Source organism: Cervus elaphus, chromosome 18 (assembly GCF_910594005.1).
Source record: "Cervus elaphus chromosome 18, mCerEla1.1, whole genome shotgun sequence".
Lineage (NCBI taxonomy): Eukaryota > Metazoa > Chordata > Mammalia > Artiodactyla > Cervidae > Cervus > Cervus elaphus.
The window spans coordinates 92,404,617-92,420,753 of record NC_057832.1 but is presented as its reverse complement, the minus strand read 5'-3'; the positions used below and the strand labels follow the sequence as shown (position 1 = coordinate 92,420,753).

Below are 16,137 nucleotides of genomic sequence, written 5' to 3'. Positions count from 1 at the left end.
ATCAACACCACTCTGCCCAGGCACTTTCTCTTTCAGCAAATCTTCAAGACTCTCCCAGTCCAGGTCAGGTGTCAGCCTCTGGGCTTTCTCCAACCTCTGCAATGATTGTGTTATACTGTAAAGATCACATCTCTCTCATTTGTCTTCTCCTACTAGATATCTGGCACCTTGGAGGATCCTGCTGTGCACACCTAGAACGGACTCACAGCTCAACAAAAGCCAGGTAAATGAATAAACAAGGTGACAGCCCACAAGTTAGAAAAAGTGGTCTGGGCTTAACTGTGTTAAGTGATCAGCTGGATTCCACTCTCTGATAACATGTCAAGGAGAACTGAGATTGCAACGTTTCTGACCTGGGGCATCAGAGTTACTCCGATGTCTTCAATGAATTTAAAAAGTCACTTCATTCCTAATAGCCAGTCAGAGGCACTTCCTGCTCCCTGCTGAACTTAGGCATTTGTAAACTGAATTTCTGTATAATATCACTCAAATAATATGTTTCTTTTCTTGAACGTTTGACATGGCAAAAAGTGCCCCCTACCGACACCCCCCAAAAAGTTGAGCATTTATAAAAAACTGTTTGTGTTACTTCTTTTTCTATTTTTGTAACGATATGCTTTAACATGTACTGGACTGGCCAAAAGGTTCACTTAGGTTTTTCTATAACATCTTATGGAACAGCCTATGGTAAAATCCAAATGGAACTTCTGGCAAATCCAACATTTGTCTTTGAAATAGAATGGTAACTATAAAAAGTTCTGGGTTGGATGAGAAATTGTCTCAGTAATGAAAGGAAAGAGTTTCAAGATCACAAGTATATTTACATTTTACTCTGAGAGAATGAGAAATAGATATGCAGGGACAATATTCTGTTATCAAGCCCTAGTCATAAGTGGAGCTTTCTGCAAATAAGTGTTATTTCATAGTCGTAATCGTGAATGTTGACACGACCATCTCTGTGCTGTGTGGTATATGAGTACATAAACCTGTCTGCACATTACCAAATCCTGTGATTCGGAATACAAAAGGTCTTTCTATTTTTGTCTGCTTTTCATCTCCACTACCTCTGCCCAAGTTCTGATGTATACAATTCTTTAAAATAGAAATTTTTGGATTTAAAAAGGTGCTCACTATTGTAAAGATAAAGGTAATACACACATGTATCCCCTGCTTTCCAAAAGTTCAATTTATGCCACTTCTTTTTATAAAAGATCTATGTTAGGACAGGCTTTTTTCCTAAAAGCAAATGTCCTCTTTAGGTTTCTTTTGGTGAGCAAAAACAGGTACTAACCTAGGAATTTCAGGAAAGCAAAGAACTGTAAATTGAACTTTCAGAAAATGGGGAGTACTCTTCAGCTTCATCTATTTTGATTTACCAAAGACTTCATTGGAGAGCTCTACTTGTGGATAGTGGAGGAAACCTGTATGTAAAAAGATATCTTTACACTTGATCAACCAGAATTTAGGCTTCCCAGGTGGTGCTTGGGTAAAGAATCGGCCTGCCAATGCTGGGGACACAAGAAATGAGGGTTCAATCCCTGGGTCAAGAAGATCCCCTGGAGAAGGAAATGGCAACACACTCCAATAATCTTGCCTGGAAGATTCCATGGACAAAGGGGCCTGGTGCGCTACAGTCCATGGGGTTGCAAAGAATCAGATATGACTGAGCACGCGCGCGCACACACACACACACACACACACACACACACACACACACAAAACCATAATTTACTCCGTGAACTGGCTTTGTGGCCATGTGACCTGGGCATTCACATAGGGTCTTTGTATATAAGGGTCCTGTACTTGCTTTCTGGCTCTGCTTTTGCCTTCTCAAAATTCATAATAATTATTGACCACAGGATCCCGCATTTCCATTTTGCCCCCAGCTTGGCAGTACATGTGGCCAATCCTGTCACCATCCCACTCTTCCCCGACTCCCTTGCACTTACGTAATCACTCTTAAGGCTTGTTGCTTCCAGAAATTTTCTGTATGTAAGCATGGAGGCATTAGGTTTTACGCTGATGGGATTATTGTATACATATTCTTTACTTTCTTTGCCTCCTCAGTGTCGATGATGGAATTTTTCCATTAAGCAGCCTCTGCCTCCCTGGCACCCACACCCATTTCTTCCTCTCCACAGGCACGCTCCATACTGCTTACAGGATGGTTTTGCTAATTCTGGTTGTGCTCTTCTGATAAAAATGTACAATACTCCCCTGTTGTGTATAGAGTAAATTAGCATTCTGGTAAACAAAACAGACCAGGATACTAATTTAATTGGAGCATGGTCCTAGCATTAGGACCATGGTCAGTGTGTTGGTAAATTTGAGTTTCTAAGCTTGCATGTCTGAAAGACACTTCTGGACCCAAATAGTCACTAAAAGAAGCCCTGGCTGGTCTGTGTGGGGATCCCCTGATCTGAACACATGCCTTTATTTTCAGTTTTCGTAACACCATCTCAAACAGGTAAGAAGAAGATCTTCCCTTTTTCCTATCATTACTTTGTAGAGTTGCTGATAATTTGCCTTGAAATGAACAAAGACAGCATTGTGGTCTTCATGCTTGTGTCCTCCCGAAATTCACTTGTTGAAACCCTAACCCCATCCCACCCTCAACAGGTGACAGGAGTAGGAGGTGGAGCCTTAGGAGGTAATCAGGTCTGTTATTGTTTAGCTGCTCAGTCATGTCCGACTCTATGCAACCCTTTGGACTGTAGCCTGCCAGGCTCCTCTATCCGTGGGACTTTTCCAGGCAAGAATACTGCAGTGGGTTGCCATTTCCTCCTCCAGGGGATCTTCCCGACCAGGGATGGAACTCATGTCTTCTGGGTGTCCTGCACTGGCAGGCAGATTCTTTACCACTGACCCACTGGCAAAGCCCCCATCAGGTTTAGATGGGGCCATGAGGGTGCAGGCTTCACGAGGGGATTTGTGTCTTTATAAGAGGAGGAAAGCAGTAGAGCTCTCTGTGTCTCTTGTGTCTCCGGCTCTGGCTCTCTCTACTTAATATGTTACAGTGTCAGTCACTCAGTAGTGTCCTCCTCTTTTGCAACTCTATGGACTGTAGCTCACCAGGCTCCTCTGTCCATGGAATTCTCCAGGCAAGAATCCTGAAGTGGTTTGCCATTTCCTTCTCCAGTGGATCTTCCTGACTCCTGATTCAGGGATGGAAACCTACTCCTGCATTGCAAACTGATTCTTTATCATCTGAGCAAGGCAGCCAACACAAAGCCAGGAGGCAGAGTCTCACCAGAACCCGACCATGCTGGCACCCTGAGCCTGAACTTCTCAGCCTCCAGAACTGTGAGAAACAAACGTCTATTTAAGACACTCAGGCTAGGGTAGTTTAAGACAGAGGGAAGAAGGTGTTTCACTTTTTACAAAGTTGATGAATCTACAGCATGGGATTAGATCATAAAGATTCACAAATTTTTTTTTTTTTTAACAGATGAACAAAATAAGCCTGAGAAACAGTATGTCCTGCCCAAAGCCACAGACTTTAGTGACGAATTTTAACATTTACTTTCAGTTTAATATATGGTGACATCTTGGAATCTTCTTGAAAACTCTAAATTCTGAGGTCAGAATGATATTCTGAAAAGGTGTGAAAAAAAAGGTGTGACTTCTGGGCACCCCTGGTGGCTCAGACAGTAAAGAATCTGCCTGCAATGCAAGAGATCCAGGTTCAGTCCCTGGGTTGGGAAGATGTCCTGGAGAAGAAAATGGCAATCCACTCCAGTATTCTTGCCTGTAAAAGTCCATGGACAGAGGAGTTTGGTGGGCTACAGTCCATGGAGTCACAAAGAGTCAGACACGACTGAGTGACTAACACTTTCACTTAGAATCTTCATGACCACTATAAATTCTGAGGTCAGAATGATATTCTGAAAGGGTATGGAGAAGTCTGACTTCTTAAATTAACAAGTATTTTCATTGCTTCCAGTCCTACGTTTCTAAGATATGGAGTTTGGATTGTCCAGATTGGTGGTGAAAACTGCCTAAATTGTGCCAGCTCACATAGATGTATGATCACAGATGAATTACTCTCTGAACTTCAATATTCTTAAGTAGAAAACAGATATAACAATATTTACTGTACAGATTTATGATTAGGAATAAACAAGATTTTAATGTATTCATTTACTTAACAAATATTTATTACGTGATCATTATGTATCAAACTCTTGTCTGGAGAATTCCATGGACACAAGAGCTGGTGGGCTACAGTTTATGCAGTTGTACTACAATCCACACAGTTGCAAAGTCAGACACAACTGAGTGACTAACACTTTCTTTTTCTTTATGATTCATAGAGTATCTTTAAAAAGTTGGTTTTTGAAATCAGTCTTGCCTGTGTGTGAGAGCTTATACATAGTTTGTAAGGAAATGTCCATCTAATTAAAAACTACTTTAAAATCTGGAGAAGGATTACTTACTTCACGATACCCAAGCATCTCAGTCTATTCGCCCAGTTTGCACGTCCGAGAACTCTGCTGGAATCTACCTAGTCAGAGCACGCCTAGCAAGGAGACACCACATGTCCAAGAAACCAGCTTAGAAGCCGCACTAAAGGAAAAGCAGTCTAGCGAGGTCCACGCAAGACCTGCCCGGGGATGTGAGAGAAGATCAGGAAGGTTAGCATGTGAAAACAGTGTCATGCCTGGGGTGAGCTGGAGCAGAAGTCTTACATGCAGAAACATTCCACTGCCTGTCTGAGCCACAGATGGCCATTTCAACTGCAGAGTCTTGTGAGAGCTGCAGTTGACAAGGCCAGCTGCTCGGAACCACCAACTGTCAGTTGATGTGGCCAGCTCTTACCCATGTGTGCTGAGAAAACCAGCATGGGACTGGGTCAGCACAGGACACGATTTTAATAGCCTCAATCTGTCAAGTAGACTTCTTTGGAAACAATGAAACAATTGAGCATTTTGAACAAGAATCCTTAAGGCTCTTCTATGATAACGCATCCATTCAAAAAGTCAAACTGCATCCAGTAAGTTGTCCTCTGCAGACTGAAGGAGCAGGCATGGGTCTAGGAGATACAATTGTGTGGTCCTCAGTTCTGCAGGCGGCATAAATGAAAAGTCTCCCCTGAAGAATCCAGAACCTACCTTCCTTCCTCCCAGGCACTGCTGGAGTTGAAGCTTGGTCAGGACACCGTATTGGCAGTGGTGGGGCTGCCAAGTGACTTCTCTCCAGTCACAGGTCCTGTTGTCTGAACAACTAAGGCAAGGCACGATCCACTGGCCTGAAACAGACAGCAAAACTTCTTTGCCGCAGTTTCTATGGGTGAAGTTACAGTTTGCAAGAAAGTCTAGAATTCAGTGATGGATGGCACACCATTACAGAAATCACAGTGAGGAGACCACACTCATATAAACCCAGGGGAACCAGTGCATGGCTTCCTGCCAACCAAACAGAATCACATCAGGTAGTCATGTTCTGAAATAACGCAGTTCATGCTGAAGTCAAGTACGAATTCTGTGCTGTGAAAACACATGCTTATAAAAAAATTAAAGTGTTTGGGTACTACTCAATTGCTATTTATTTTCAAACAGTACATGAGGTCTTTCACAGGACTGAAGTCTATAGGGAGTCACTGACACTGATGTAGTTGGCCACACATATTTCCTAGCCTAACACATGCTTAGTTACCAATCCAACAATAATTCATATTCTCTGCTATCAAGAGCTTCAGTATATAATAAGACAGTTCTTTTAATATTCTGATAATTTACTGTTTTGAAGAATAGTCTTAATTTGATATATGGCCTTTTTGCTGTGAATCTCTTCACTTCTTTCTAGCTCTGTTGCCTTAATTTTTTCATCTGTTAGGAGTGTACTATTTTTCTCACACAATTGGGATGAGGATTTAATGGGATAGCATAGTTAAAGCACCCAGCACAATAACGTATCCTACTCACTTTTGTTACTAGCTAACTTCAGGCACAGAGTAAGGCATAAGCTTTGGCCAATGTTTATAAGATAAATGAATATCCTTAAAAAGCTGCATGTAAGAGCTTTCTTATTTTATGGATAAAGTAACATGTATTCAAATGTTGCAGCTTTTAGGGTGAGTGGACACATTAATAATTTATTAGAAAATATCAAGACATAATTTGGATTTTTAAAAATAATTTTATTTTTGGCTGTGTTGGGGCTTCCTTGTTTTGCTGGCTTTTCTCTAGTTGTGGTGCCTGGGTTTCCCATTGTGGCAGCTTCTCTTGTGAAGTGAGGGCTCTAGGGTGAACAGGCTTCAGTAGTTTCAGCTCTTGGGCTCTAGCGCACAGACTCAATAGTTGTGGTGCTTGGGCTTACTTGCTCCGCAGCGTGTAGGATCTTCCCAGACCAGGGATCGAACCTGTGTCTCCTGCATTGCAGGTGGATTCTTTACCACTGAGCCACCAGGGAAGCCCCTGGATTTCAACTTTTGTTTTCTCCCATTCATCTTTTCAGAAATGGAGACTGAATCAGCATGTTAAATACAGAGCAGTTATTTGTGTTTTCTGTGGAGAACACCGTGACGTCTCCAGCAAACATCCGCTGTACCCCAAAGATCTCGCTGATGGTACTGCTTCACGTTTTTCTTCAAAATATGGAGGAGCTAAATATTCCCGGCTACTTTTTGAGTTACAAAGGAAAGTTTTAAACAAATTTATCCCTTCTGGCTTTGATTTGTGGTTCTGCTAACAAAAGTATCTGGTGTGACGTTAATTTTGCGTGCATACTAGCCACTTCAATCGTGTCCAACTCTTTGCAACCCCATGGACCGTAGCCCGCCAGGCTCCTCTGTCCATGGGATTTTCTCAGCAAGAATACTGGAGTGGGTTGCCCTGCCCTCCTCCAGGGAATTTCCTTGACCCAGGGAATTTTCTTGACCCAGGGACTGAACCCACAACTCTAGCACTGCAGGCGGATTCCTTACTGTTGAGCCACCAGGGAAGCCCGTGACATTAATTTTAGAGGGAAGAATTTCTACTTTCAGGGGATGGTAAAATACACTTTGCATTTCATGACTCAGGAATGTCAGAATTGTGTATGTGAGTGTTTGTGTGGGTGGAAATAGTTACAAATAATAAAATACAGAAACCAGATCTAGTTTATGGCTCTTACTGGTGGATCCCAGAAAGGGAAAAAGTATGTGTCTATTAAGAGAGAGAAACTGGGAGAGACAGAAGAAAATAGAAGGGAAAGGAGATGAGAACAGCATGCCTTCCAAGGAAGACAAGAAAACATACAGCAGAACTGCTTTGGGGCAAATTGTGTCAGCAGGAGCAGGAAGTTGAAATACAGGACAGTCCAAAAGCAATGTGGACTTATTTATTCCTTTCACCATAAATTTTTTTCTTTGCTTTGATTTTTAAACTTAATGAGAATTCCAGAAAACTGCCTTATTCAAAGTCCCCCCTTTAAGTAATATCTCCAAAATTTCAGGTCTGTTGAATGACCTTCCATTTCTCTATATACATATCACTCTCTATCCAGGAGGATTTTAATACATTATTGACATATTTACCCTCTTAGGTATTAGGCATTCTCGTTAGTAAAATAAGATAATGAAATAGATATCTAAAAAGAAGTAGTTATTAAATATTACTAAAAAAAGAAATAGTCAACATTTTTATAGCACCTCTCAGATGTTGGATACTCTGAGCACTTAAATACACTAATTTATTTAATCTCAAAACCACCCTATTACCCCCATTGCAGTATTAACTGGGGCTCAGAAAGGTTAAGTAACTTGTCCAAGATCTTTCAACTAGGAGGTGGCTATATATTAATTTTTTTTCCCTTTTTTATTTTTTTAAAAAGTTTTTTCCATTTATTTTTATTAGTTGGAGGCTAATTACTTTACAATATTGTAGTGGTTTTTGCCATACATTGACATGAATCAGCCATAGATTTACATGTGTTCCCCATCCTGATCCCCCCTCCCACCTCCCTCCCTATCCCATTCCTCTGGGTCTTCCCAGTGCACCAGCCCCGAGCACTTGATTTAAAATATACAGGATTGGAGCTGAAGACTATCCCAGAGTCCATGCTCTTAATTGTAATGTGAAACTTCAAAAATCATCATCAGGTGAAGGGTTAACTTACATGTACAAAATTACTATTTATACATGTCAAAAGCTTAAGAATCGGTAATTCATAATTGAGTAAAAAGAGGGGAACTCAAATAACCTGGGCTTTGGAGACAGACACACCTGAGCTCTGCCTCCATGGAGCTCTGTGGACCTCGGGGCAGTACCTTAAAGTCATCTGAGGGACTTCCCTGGTGCCTCACTGGTAAGGAATCAGCCTGCCAATTCAGGAGACAAAGGTTCAATCCCTGGTCTGGGAAGATCCCACTTGACGTGGTACAACTAAGCCTGTGTGCCACAACTATTGAGCCTGTGCCCTAGAGCCCACAAGCTGCAACCATGAGAAGCCCGGCAGCCCCAGAGCCTGTGCCCTGCAACAAGAGAAGCCACCGCAATGGGAGGCCAGCATATCAAAAAGGAGAGAGTCGTCCCCGCTGACCGCAACGAGAGAAGAGCCCGTGCAGCAAAGAAGACCCAGCGCAGCCAAAAGTAAATAAACAAATTTTTTTTTAAGTCAGCTGGAAAAGTTTTAAAATTCCTCACGCCCAGGCTGGGCCCTAGACAGATTACATCAGAACCACTGGATGTGGAACTCAGGCATCAATGTAGTTTTAAAAGCTTTTCGGGTGATTCCAATATGCAGTCAAGGTTGAGGACCATTGTTTATCTTGGAAAAATTACTTAATCTTTTCATGATTACACTTACTTCTCTATACGAAAAAGATGTGTAGCATCTGCCACAGCGCCTTTATACTAGATGTTGATGAATATATTTGACTGCCCTCACCCCACTTCACCCTAAGCAAACCGTGGCAATTCAGAATAAAGACAACACGGGGGTCAGAGTTGTCTGGCAGGTTCCATGGGAGCAGATAAGATGTGAGGAGGTATTTGTGAATAGATAAGATTCAGAGAGGTATAATGGGTGATTTTAAGCGAAGAGACAGACCTGACAGTAGTGAGACTGAGGAAGTGACTGTTGTCCATGACAGACTGTATATACTGGGGAGAAAAAGAAGGTCTGGTCAGTGAAAGGTGTTTCCAAAGATTGGAGATGTAGAGCATAGTATTAATACTACTAAAAGCTACAACACCAAGCATTTGGGAGCAGTGTTGGGTTGTGAGTGGCAAAATGAAAACCGTTCTCCATCCAGTTGTTTGTTTCTCCATCCAATTCTCTTTTATAATTCTTCTGTGGTTTTCATTCAGAATATTCTAATTCTGATTTTGCCTTGATACACAGAGTTTGTAATCAATAATCCACTTCCTTCACATATTTGTTTGGCTCCTAATACAGTTTGATTTAGACATGGCGTTCAGTTTATCCTTGGTCAAAGAATTCCTCAAGAAAATCTCCTTCTGAAAAAGTCTTTTTTTTTTTCATAGAGATTTTGTGGGTTGTGGATGCAGTAGGAAAGGGCCTGGGATCACCTCTTTTCCATCCTTTTCTTTTAAAGTGAGGATAACTGAGACCCAAGATGCTAAATGATGGAAGTAGGATAGTGTCAATGACAGGGCTGGGCCAGAATTGAAGTCTCCAAAGTGCTGATCCATTCATCGTTAGGTTCAGTTCAGTTCAGTTCAGTTCAGTTGCTCAGTCATGTACAACTCTCCGTGACCCCATGAATCGCAGCACGCCAGGCCTCCCTGTCCATCACCAACTCCCGGAGTTTACTCAAACTCATGTCCATCAAGTCGGTGATGCCATCCAGCCATCTCATCCTCTGTCGTCCCCTTCTCCTCCTGCCCCCAATCCCTCCCAGCATCAGGGTCTTTTCCAATGAGTCAACTCTTCGCATGAGGTGGCCAAAGTATTGGAGTTTCAGCTTCAGCATCAGTCCTTCCAATGAACCCCCAGGACTGATCCCCTTTAGGAAAGACTGGTTGGACCTCCTTGCAGTCCAAGGGACTCTCAAGAGTCTTCTCCAACACCACAGTTCAAAAGCATCAATTCTTCGGTGCTCAGCTTTCCTCACAGTCCAACTCTCACATCCATACATGACCACTGGAAAAACCATATAGCCTTGACCAGACAGACCTTTGTTGGCAAAGTAATGTCTCTGCTTTTTAATATGCTATCTAGGTTGGTCATAACTTTCCTTCCAAGGAGTAAGCGTCTTTTAATTTCATGGCTGCAATCACCATCCGCAGTGATTTTGGAGCCCCGAAAAATAAAGTCTGACACTGTTTCCACTATCTCCCCATCTATTTCCCATGAAGTGACAGGACCAGATGCCATGATCTTAGTTTTCTGAATGTTGAGCTTTAAGCCAACTTTTTCACTCTCCTCTTTCACTTTCATCAAGAGGCTTTTTAGTTCCTCTTCACTTTCTGCCATAAGGGTGGTGTCATCTGCGTATCTGAGGTTATTATTTCTCCCGGCAATCTCAATTCCAGCTTGTGCTTCTTCCAGCCCAACATTTCTCATGATGTACTCTGCATAGAAGTTAAATAAGCAGGGTGACAATATATAGCCTTGACGTACTCCTTTCCCTATTTAGAACCAGTCTGTTGTTCCATGTTCAGTTCTAACTGTTGCTTCCTAACCTGCATACAGGTTTCTCAAGAGGCAGGTCAGGTGGTCTGCTATTCCCATCTCTTTCAGAATTTTCCACAGTTTATTGTGATCCACAGAGTCGAAGGCTTTGGCATAATCAATAAAGCAGAAATACATGTTTTTCTGGAACTCGCTTGCTTTTTCAATGATCCAGTGGATGTTGGCAATTTGATCTCTGGTTCCTCTGCCTTTTCTAAATCCAGCTTGAACATCTGGAAGTTCACGGTTCATGTATTGCTGAAGCCTGGTTTGGAGAATTTTGAGCATTACTTTACTAGCGTGTGAGATGAGTGCAATTGTGCGGTACTTTGAGCATTCTTTGGGATTGCCTTTCTTAGGGAATGGAATGAAAACTGACCTTTTCCAGTCCTATGGCCACTGCTGAGTTTTCCAAATTTGCTGGCATATTGAGTGCATGACTTTCACAGCATCATCTTTCAGGATTGAAATAGCTCAACTGGAATTCCATCACATCCACTAGCTTTGTTTGTAGTGATGCTTTCTAAGGCCCACCTGACTTTACACTCCAGGATGTCTGGCTCTAGGTGAGTGATCACACCATTGTGATTATCTGGGTTGTGACGATCTTTTTTGTACAGTTCTTCTGTGTATTCTTGCCACCTCTTCTTAATATCTCCTACTTCTGTTAGGTCCATACCATTTCTGTCCTTTATCGAACCCATCTTTGCATGAAATGTTCCCTTGGTATCTCTAATTCTCTTGAAGAGATCTCTAGTCTTTCCCATTTTGTTATTTTCCTCTATTTCTTTGCATCGATCGCTGAGGAAGGCTTTCTTATCTCTCCTGGCTATTCTTTGGAACTCTGCATTCAAATGGGAACATCTTTCCTTTTCTCCTTTGCTTTTTGCTTCTTTTCTTTTCACAGCTATTTGTAAGGCCTCCTCAGACAGCTATTTTGCCTTTTTGCATTTCTTTTCCATGGGGATGGTCTTGATCCCTGTCTCCTATACAATGTCACGATCCCTGTCTCTTGTACAATGTCATGTTAGGTTAGAGCAGCCCAAAATCATCAGTTGAAAATGCAGTATGGCCCCCAGCAATCTCTCTGGTAGCACTTGCAGAAAAGCCACAAACAGGTTGTCATAATACATGTATTTTTATTTTTAAAAGCTGAATTTGCTCAGTGGGTTCATGTATTCAGAGACTGTTTTTAAATAGATTTTTTTTTTTCCATAAGAGGGTGGCATGCTGGGGACACACATGTGTTTCTGCCAATGATATATTATTTAATAATGCTTTGAAGGGCTCAGTTTTCCTCAGAACCTTGAGTTTCTAACAACATGTGTATCCTCTTTGCCCAAACACTGTCTCCCCCCATAAGTTTGTTGACAGCTAATTTTTCACAAACTGAGATCTTTGGCCATTTGCTGCTAAGGCTGAAGAAACGTGACCAATTGCATGCACACAGATCCTAATATGGGTACCATTAGTTTGTGAGCATAAAATCACATGCACATAAAAAAGATGCCTGATTGGGTCTCTGAAAACTTAGCCCCAGTGGTTCATACTACCATATATTTATAGTCATAACTCTTTGCATTTTTGTATTGCTTAACAATGCTTTTTTATTGTGAGTTAGTAACACTACTTGAAATAGACATCTGTATAACATCTGCAGGACTGGGGTTTCTTGACATTTTAAATGATTCCAGCTCACCAAAAATTGTCAAAAAGGAGGGCATACATTCTATGCTATATATTTAAACAATGAATGAATCAAAGCTGTGATTTCTGAAATAAAATATGACATGTGTCATAGTGAATAACATTCTGAAGAATGAAACTACCTTTGGGGAGAAGTTATTTAATTTATCATTATAGCTTTATATTTAATGCAAGTTAGATTTCAGCCATTTATGTGTATTGAATTGGGTAATATAACGGAGAAAAGAAGTTAAACTTTGTGATTTAGTGAGATGTAAAATCATATAAACAATAGCACTAATTCCTGACTCTATAATGCTATAAAACAAGGCAGTTTTTAATTAAGAAGGAAAAAAATCTATATTTTCAATATTATTAGAATTATTAAAGTATAAGTTGCTATATTTCCCTCCAAAAAGATACCATAAAAGTTTCTGTTCATATATTATAAAATATAATCTAAACCATTTTCTTTAAAGGTAATTCTTGTTCAGTGATCATATAAATTTCTGTCTACAAATTAGAAGAACTATTTTTTCTTTCCTGGGAAAAATATTTTATTCTTAGGTTGTATGTTATAGTTAAATTATTTCAAAATTCACCTTAACAAAAATATCACTCAAAATTATATTAGCTGGTGTTATTGAAAGAACATTTTTCAAGGAGAAAAAAAATGGACCCAGTTCTGGCAGATAACGGAAATGTGCTGTGAAAATAAGGTTTGGGGACCATTCTATGACCGTATAAGCTAAATCTAGAGCACCCAAAATAAACATCCTTCAGTGTCATCTAGTGTGACAACTTCTTTCAACAGAGGGGAGTCCTACCATTAAATCATCTCCAGGAGTAAAAGAGAGAAAAAGAAAAAAAAAAATCCATCCTTGCAAACTTATCTCTGAACTCACTCATTTTACATTGAATCTTTAGGTCTCTAGCATCTCAAGGGTAGAGGGGTTACCCTTGGTTGATTTCACAGTCTTCTGTGAAAGAGAAGAGAGCTTGAATCTTGGTTTTAGTTCAGCAACAATTTTTAAATCATATATTAGACACTGAAAGATGAACAAGGTACAATCTTTGCTCTGGACACACTTGAAATCTCATGCAGCCTTCAGGACAAACTTATGACTGATGAGCCTTTGACATGTTAATACACCTACCCTGTGCTACAGGTACATATACTCATATGTATATATTATTTCCATCATAAAAAATAAAATAAGGATAATTATATAAAAATAAAGGTACATATATTCTCATCTTTACTGGCTTCTTCCCTGTGCTGTTTTGTACCTCTCTCCCCTTGCTCGGCTATATTATTCCCCTTTGAAGACTATTGATTAGAGAGAGAGGAACATGTGAATCAGACACCTGAACCATTATGAGGTAAGTGCTATTTGGAGATATGTGCCTAGGATATTCTGGGTGCATGTGAAAGTGTTAGTCACTCAGTCCTGTCCAACTCTTTGTAACCCCATGGACTGTAGCCCACCAGGCTCCTCTGTCCATGGAATTCTCCAGGCAAGAATACTAGAGTGGGTAACCATTCCCTTCTCCAGTGCATCTTTCTGAACCAGGGATCGAGCCCGGGTCTCCCTCACTACAGAGATTCTTTACCATCTGAGCCACATAAAGTGAGGTGGTACGGAAAGACTTCCTGGAGAAGAGGATATGGCATCAGGAGAACTGGGATCAAGATGGGAAGAAGACTTTTAGGAGCAGGGATCAGCATGGACAAGAGCTGGAGTCCTACAGCTGATTATCAGTATGAAATGAGGTCCAGAATCTGGGAGGAGTTAGGAGAGATAGGATGGGTCAGATTATTGTCAGGTTGAGGAATATGGGCTTGATTGAGGAGTCAATATTTGTTTTTTTTTTCAAAGAAGCCTAACTACTCAAGTTCCCAGAAGGCTCCTGTTTTATGGCAGCCTCTGTTGTAAGGACCAGGTACAGAGACAGCCTCAGTAAGGGGCCTGGCAAAAGTTACTATAAATTTAACAGACAGAAGAAACTGCCACTTCTTGAGGAATCTGAGTAATGTACCTTCAACTTTTTATTGAAGAACTTTTGACTTGGTTCAGTAGGAGGAATTGAATTAAGTTGTTTTATGGTTCTCATAAATTGTCATCTGATTAAAAAAAAATACCTAGACACATGGATGTCTCCTTTGTATACAAGAGTATATATCTCATTTAGCCGAGAATCATAAATCATACCACCTGACACACCATAATGGGTAAACCCCTCTCTACGCACTGTCCGTAATTTATTATTTAGGACACATGTTTCAGAACTGAGAAATGCCCACGTTTGTTAGCCGTGCATGCCAAATTGCAATTTGTCCCACCCGTTTGTGAAACTCTTTTCCCATTCAAGCTGTAGTGTGAAGTTCATGGCAAGGGTAGAAAAGCTCCTGAGTGTTTTCTCAGACTTTTTAGATGAAGGGAGACCTGGGGTCTGGAGGCCGGAGCGTAACCAGGAAGCGCAGAGGAGATGCCCTTTGCTCCTCTTACTGCCTTGGAGGTATTTTTAGTCCCAGTTTTGGCTTAACCTGAAAGAAGAATGCTGGGGAAGGAAAGAAACAGGAGAAGTGGACAGTGCCTCCAAAGTGTCTCATTCCAGATCTGCCCTCGGTTTAGGCAGAATTGAATATTGCAATTTGAATTGTTCAGAAGTGGATCTTTCTATTTATTTACGTTTTTGTTGGAGTATAATTGCTTTACAATGTTGTGTTAATTTCCGCTGTACAATGAAGTGAATGAGCTATATGTATACATACATCCCCTCCCTCTTGGCCATCCCTCTCACCCCATTCATCCTGCCTCTCTAGGTCATCACAGAGCTCCGAGCTGAGCTCCCTGTGTTATATAGCAACTTCCCGCTAGCTATCTATTTTACACATGGCAGTGTATATATGCCCATGCTACTCTTGCAATTTGTCTCTCCCCTTCCCCTCTGTGTCCACACGCCCATCCTCTACATCTATGCCTGTATTCTTGCCCTGCAAATAGGTTCGTATGTACCATCTTTCTATGTTCCATACATATATGATATTTGTTTTTCTCTTTCTGATTTACTTCACTCTATATGATAGAGTCTAGGTCCATCCACATCACTATGAATGACCCAATTTTGTTTCTTTTTATAGCTGAGTAATATTCCATTATATCTGTTGATGGACATTTAGGGTGCTTTCCTGTATCCCAGTGTTCACTGTAGCACTGTTTACAATAGCCAGGACATGTAATTTGAATTCGACATTTCAATTTCCCTGCCTTTACCATGTTCAATATATGGGAGACAATAGTGACCACTCCCAAAGATTTTTTTTTTTAACTTGAAGAAATGATATAAAACTGAACCTCTATCCTTTGCAGTTCTTTGGGTTCACAAGGTCAACTTATTTTGTACATACTCTGTAGAAATTATAATGTTAAGTGAATTGGTAGCATGTGAATAACTGAGATCCCCTGTCCCCATCCAGCTTACAGCCTGGGAACACTGACATCAAAGTCAATTACATACTTAATCATTTAATGGGGTTGCAAAGAGTCAGACACGACTTAGCAACTGAACAACAATGAACAACAATCATTTAAATAATTGTGGAAGCTACAAAGGAAGAAAAACACTGGGTGCTATGAAAATATATAGTAGGGAAAACAAGTCAGAGGCTCAAGGGAAGGCTCTATGCTACGACTTTTTGACTGAGATCTATGGTGAATATGCATTAAACTAAGGACAGAGCAGAAGGTGAAAAGAAAAGCATTTGATTAATCAAGATATTTCACATAAACAATGCATTTTAATTCATTATATGTGTGGCAGTTCATACTA

At 40.8% G+C, this 16,137-nt stretch overlaps 1 protein-coding gene across 2 annotated transcripts in view; it reads right to left on the bottom strand.

Annotated features, from left to right (window-relative positions):
- Window positions 1–16,137, bottom strand: part of CPED1 (cadherin like and PC-esterase domain containing 1) — a 314,311-nt gene that overhangs the window by 35,455 nt on the left and 262,719 nt on the right. For both annotated transcript variants that reach the window (XM_043872163.1, XM_043872162.1), the window contains one exon: window positions 5,112–5,248. In XM_043872163.1, coding sequence (XP_043728098.1) covers window positions 5,112–5,248 — 137 coding nt within the window. The remainder of the gene's footprint in view (window positions 1–5,111; window positions 5,249–16,137) is intronic.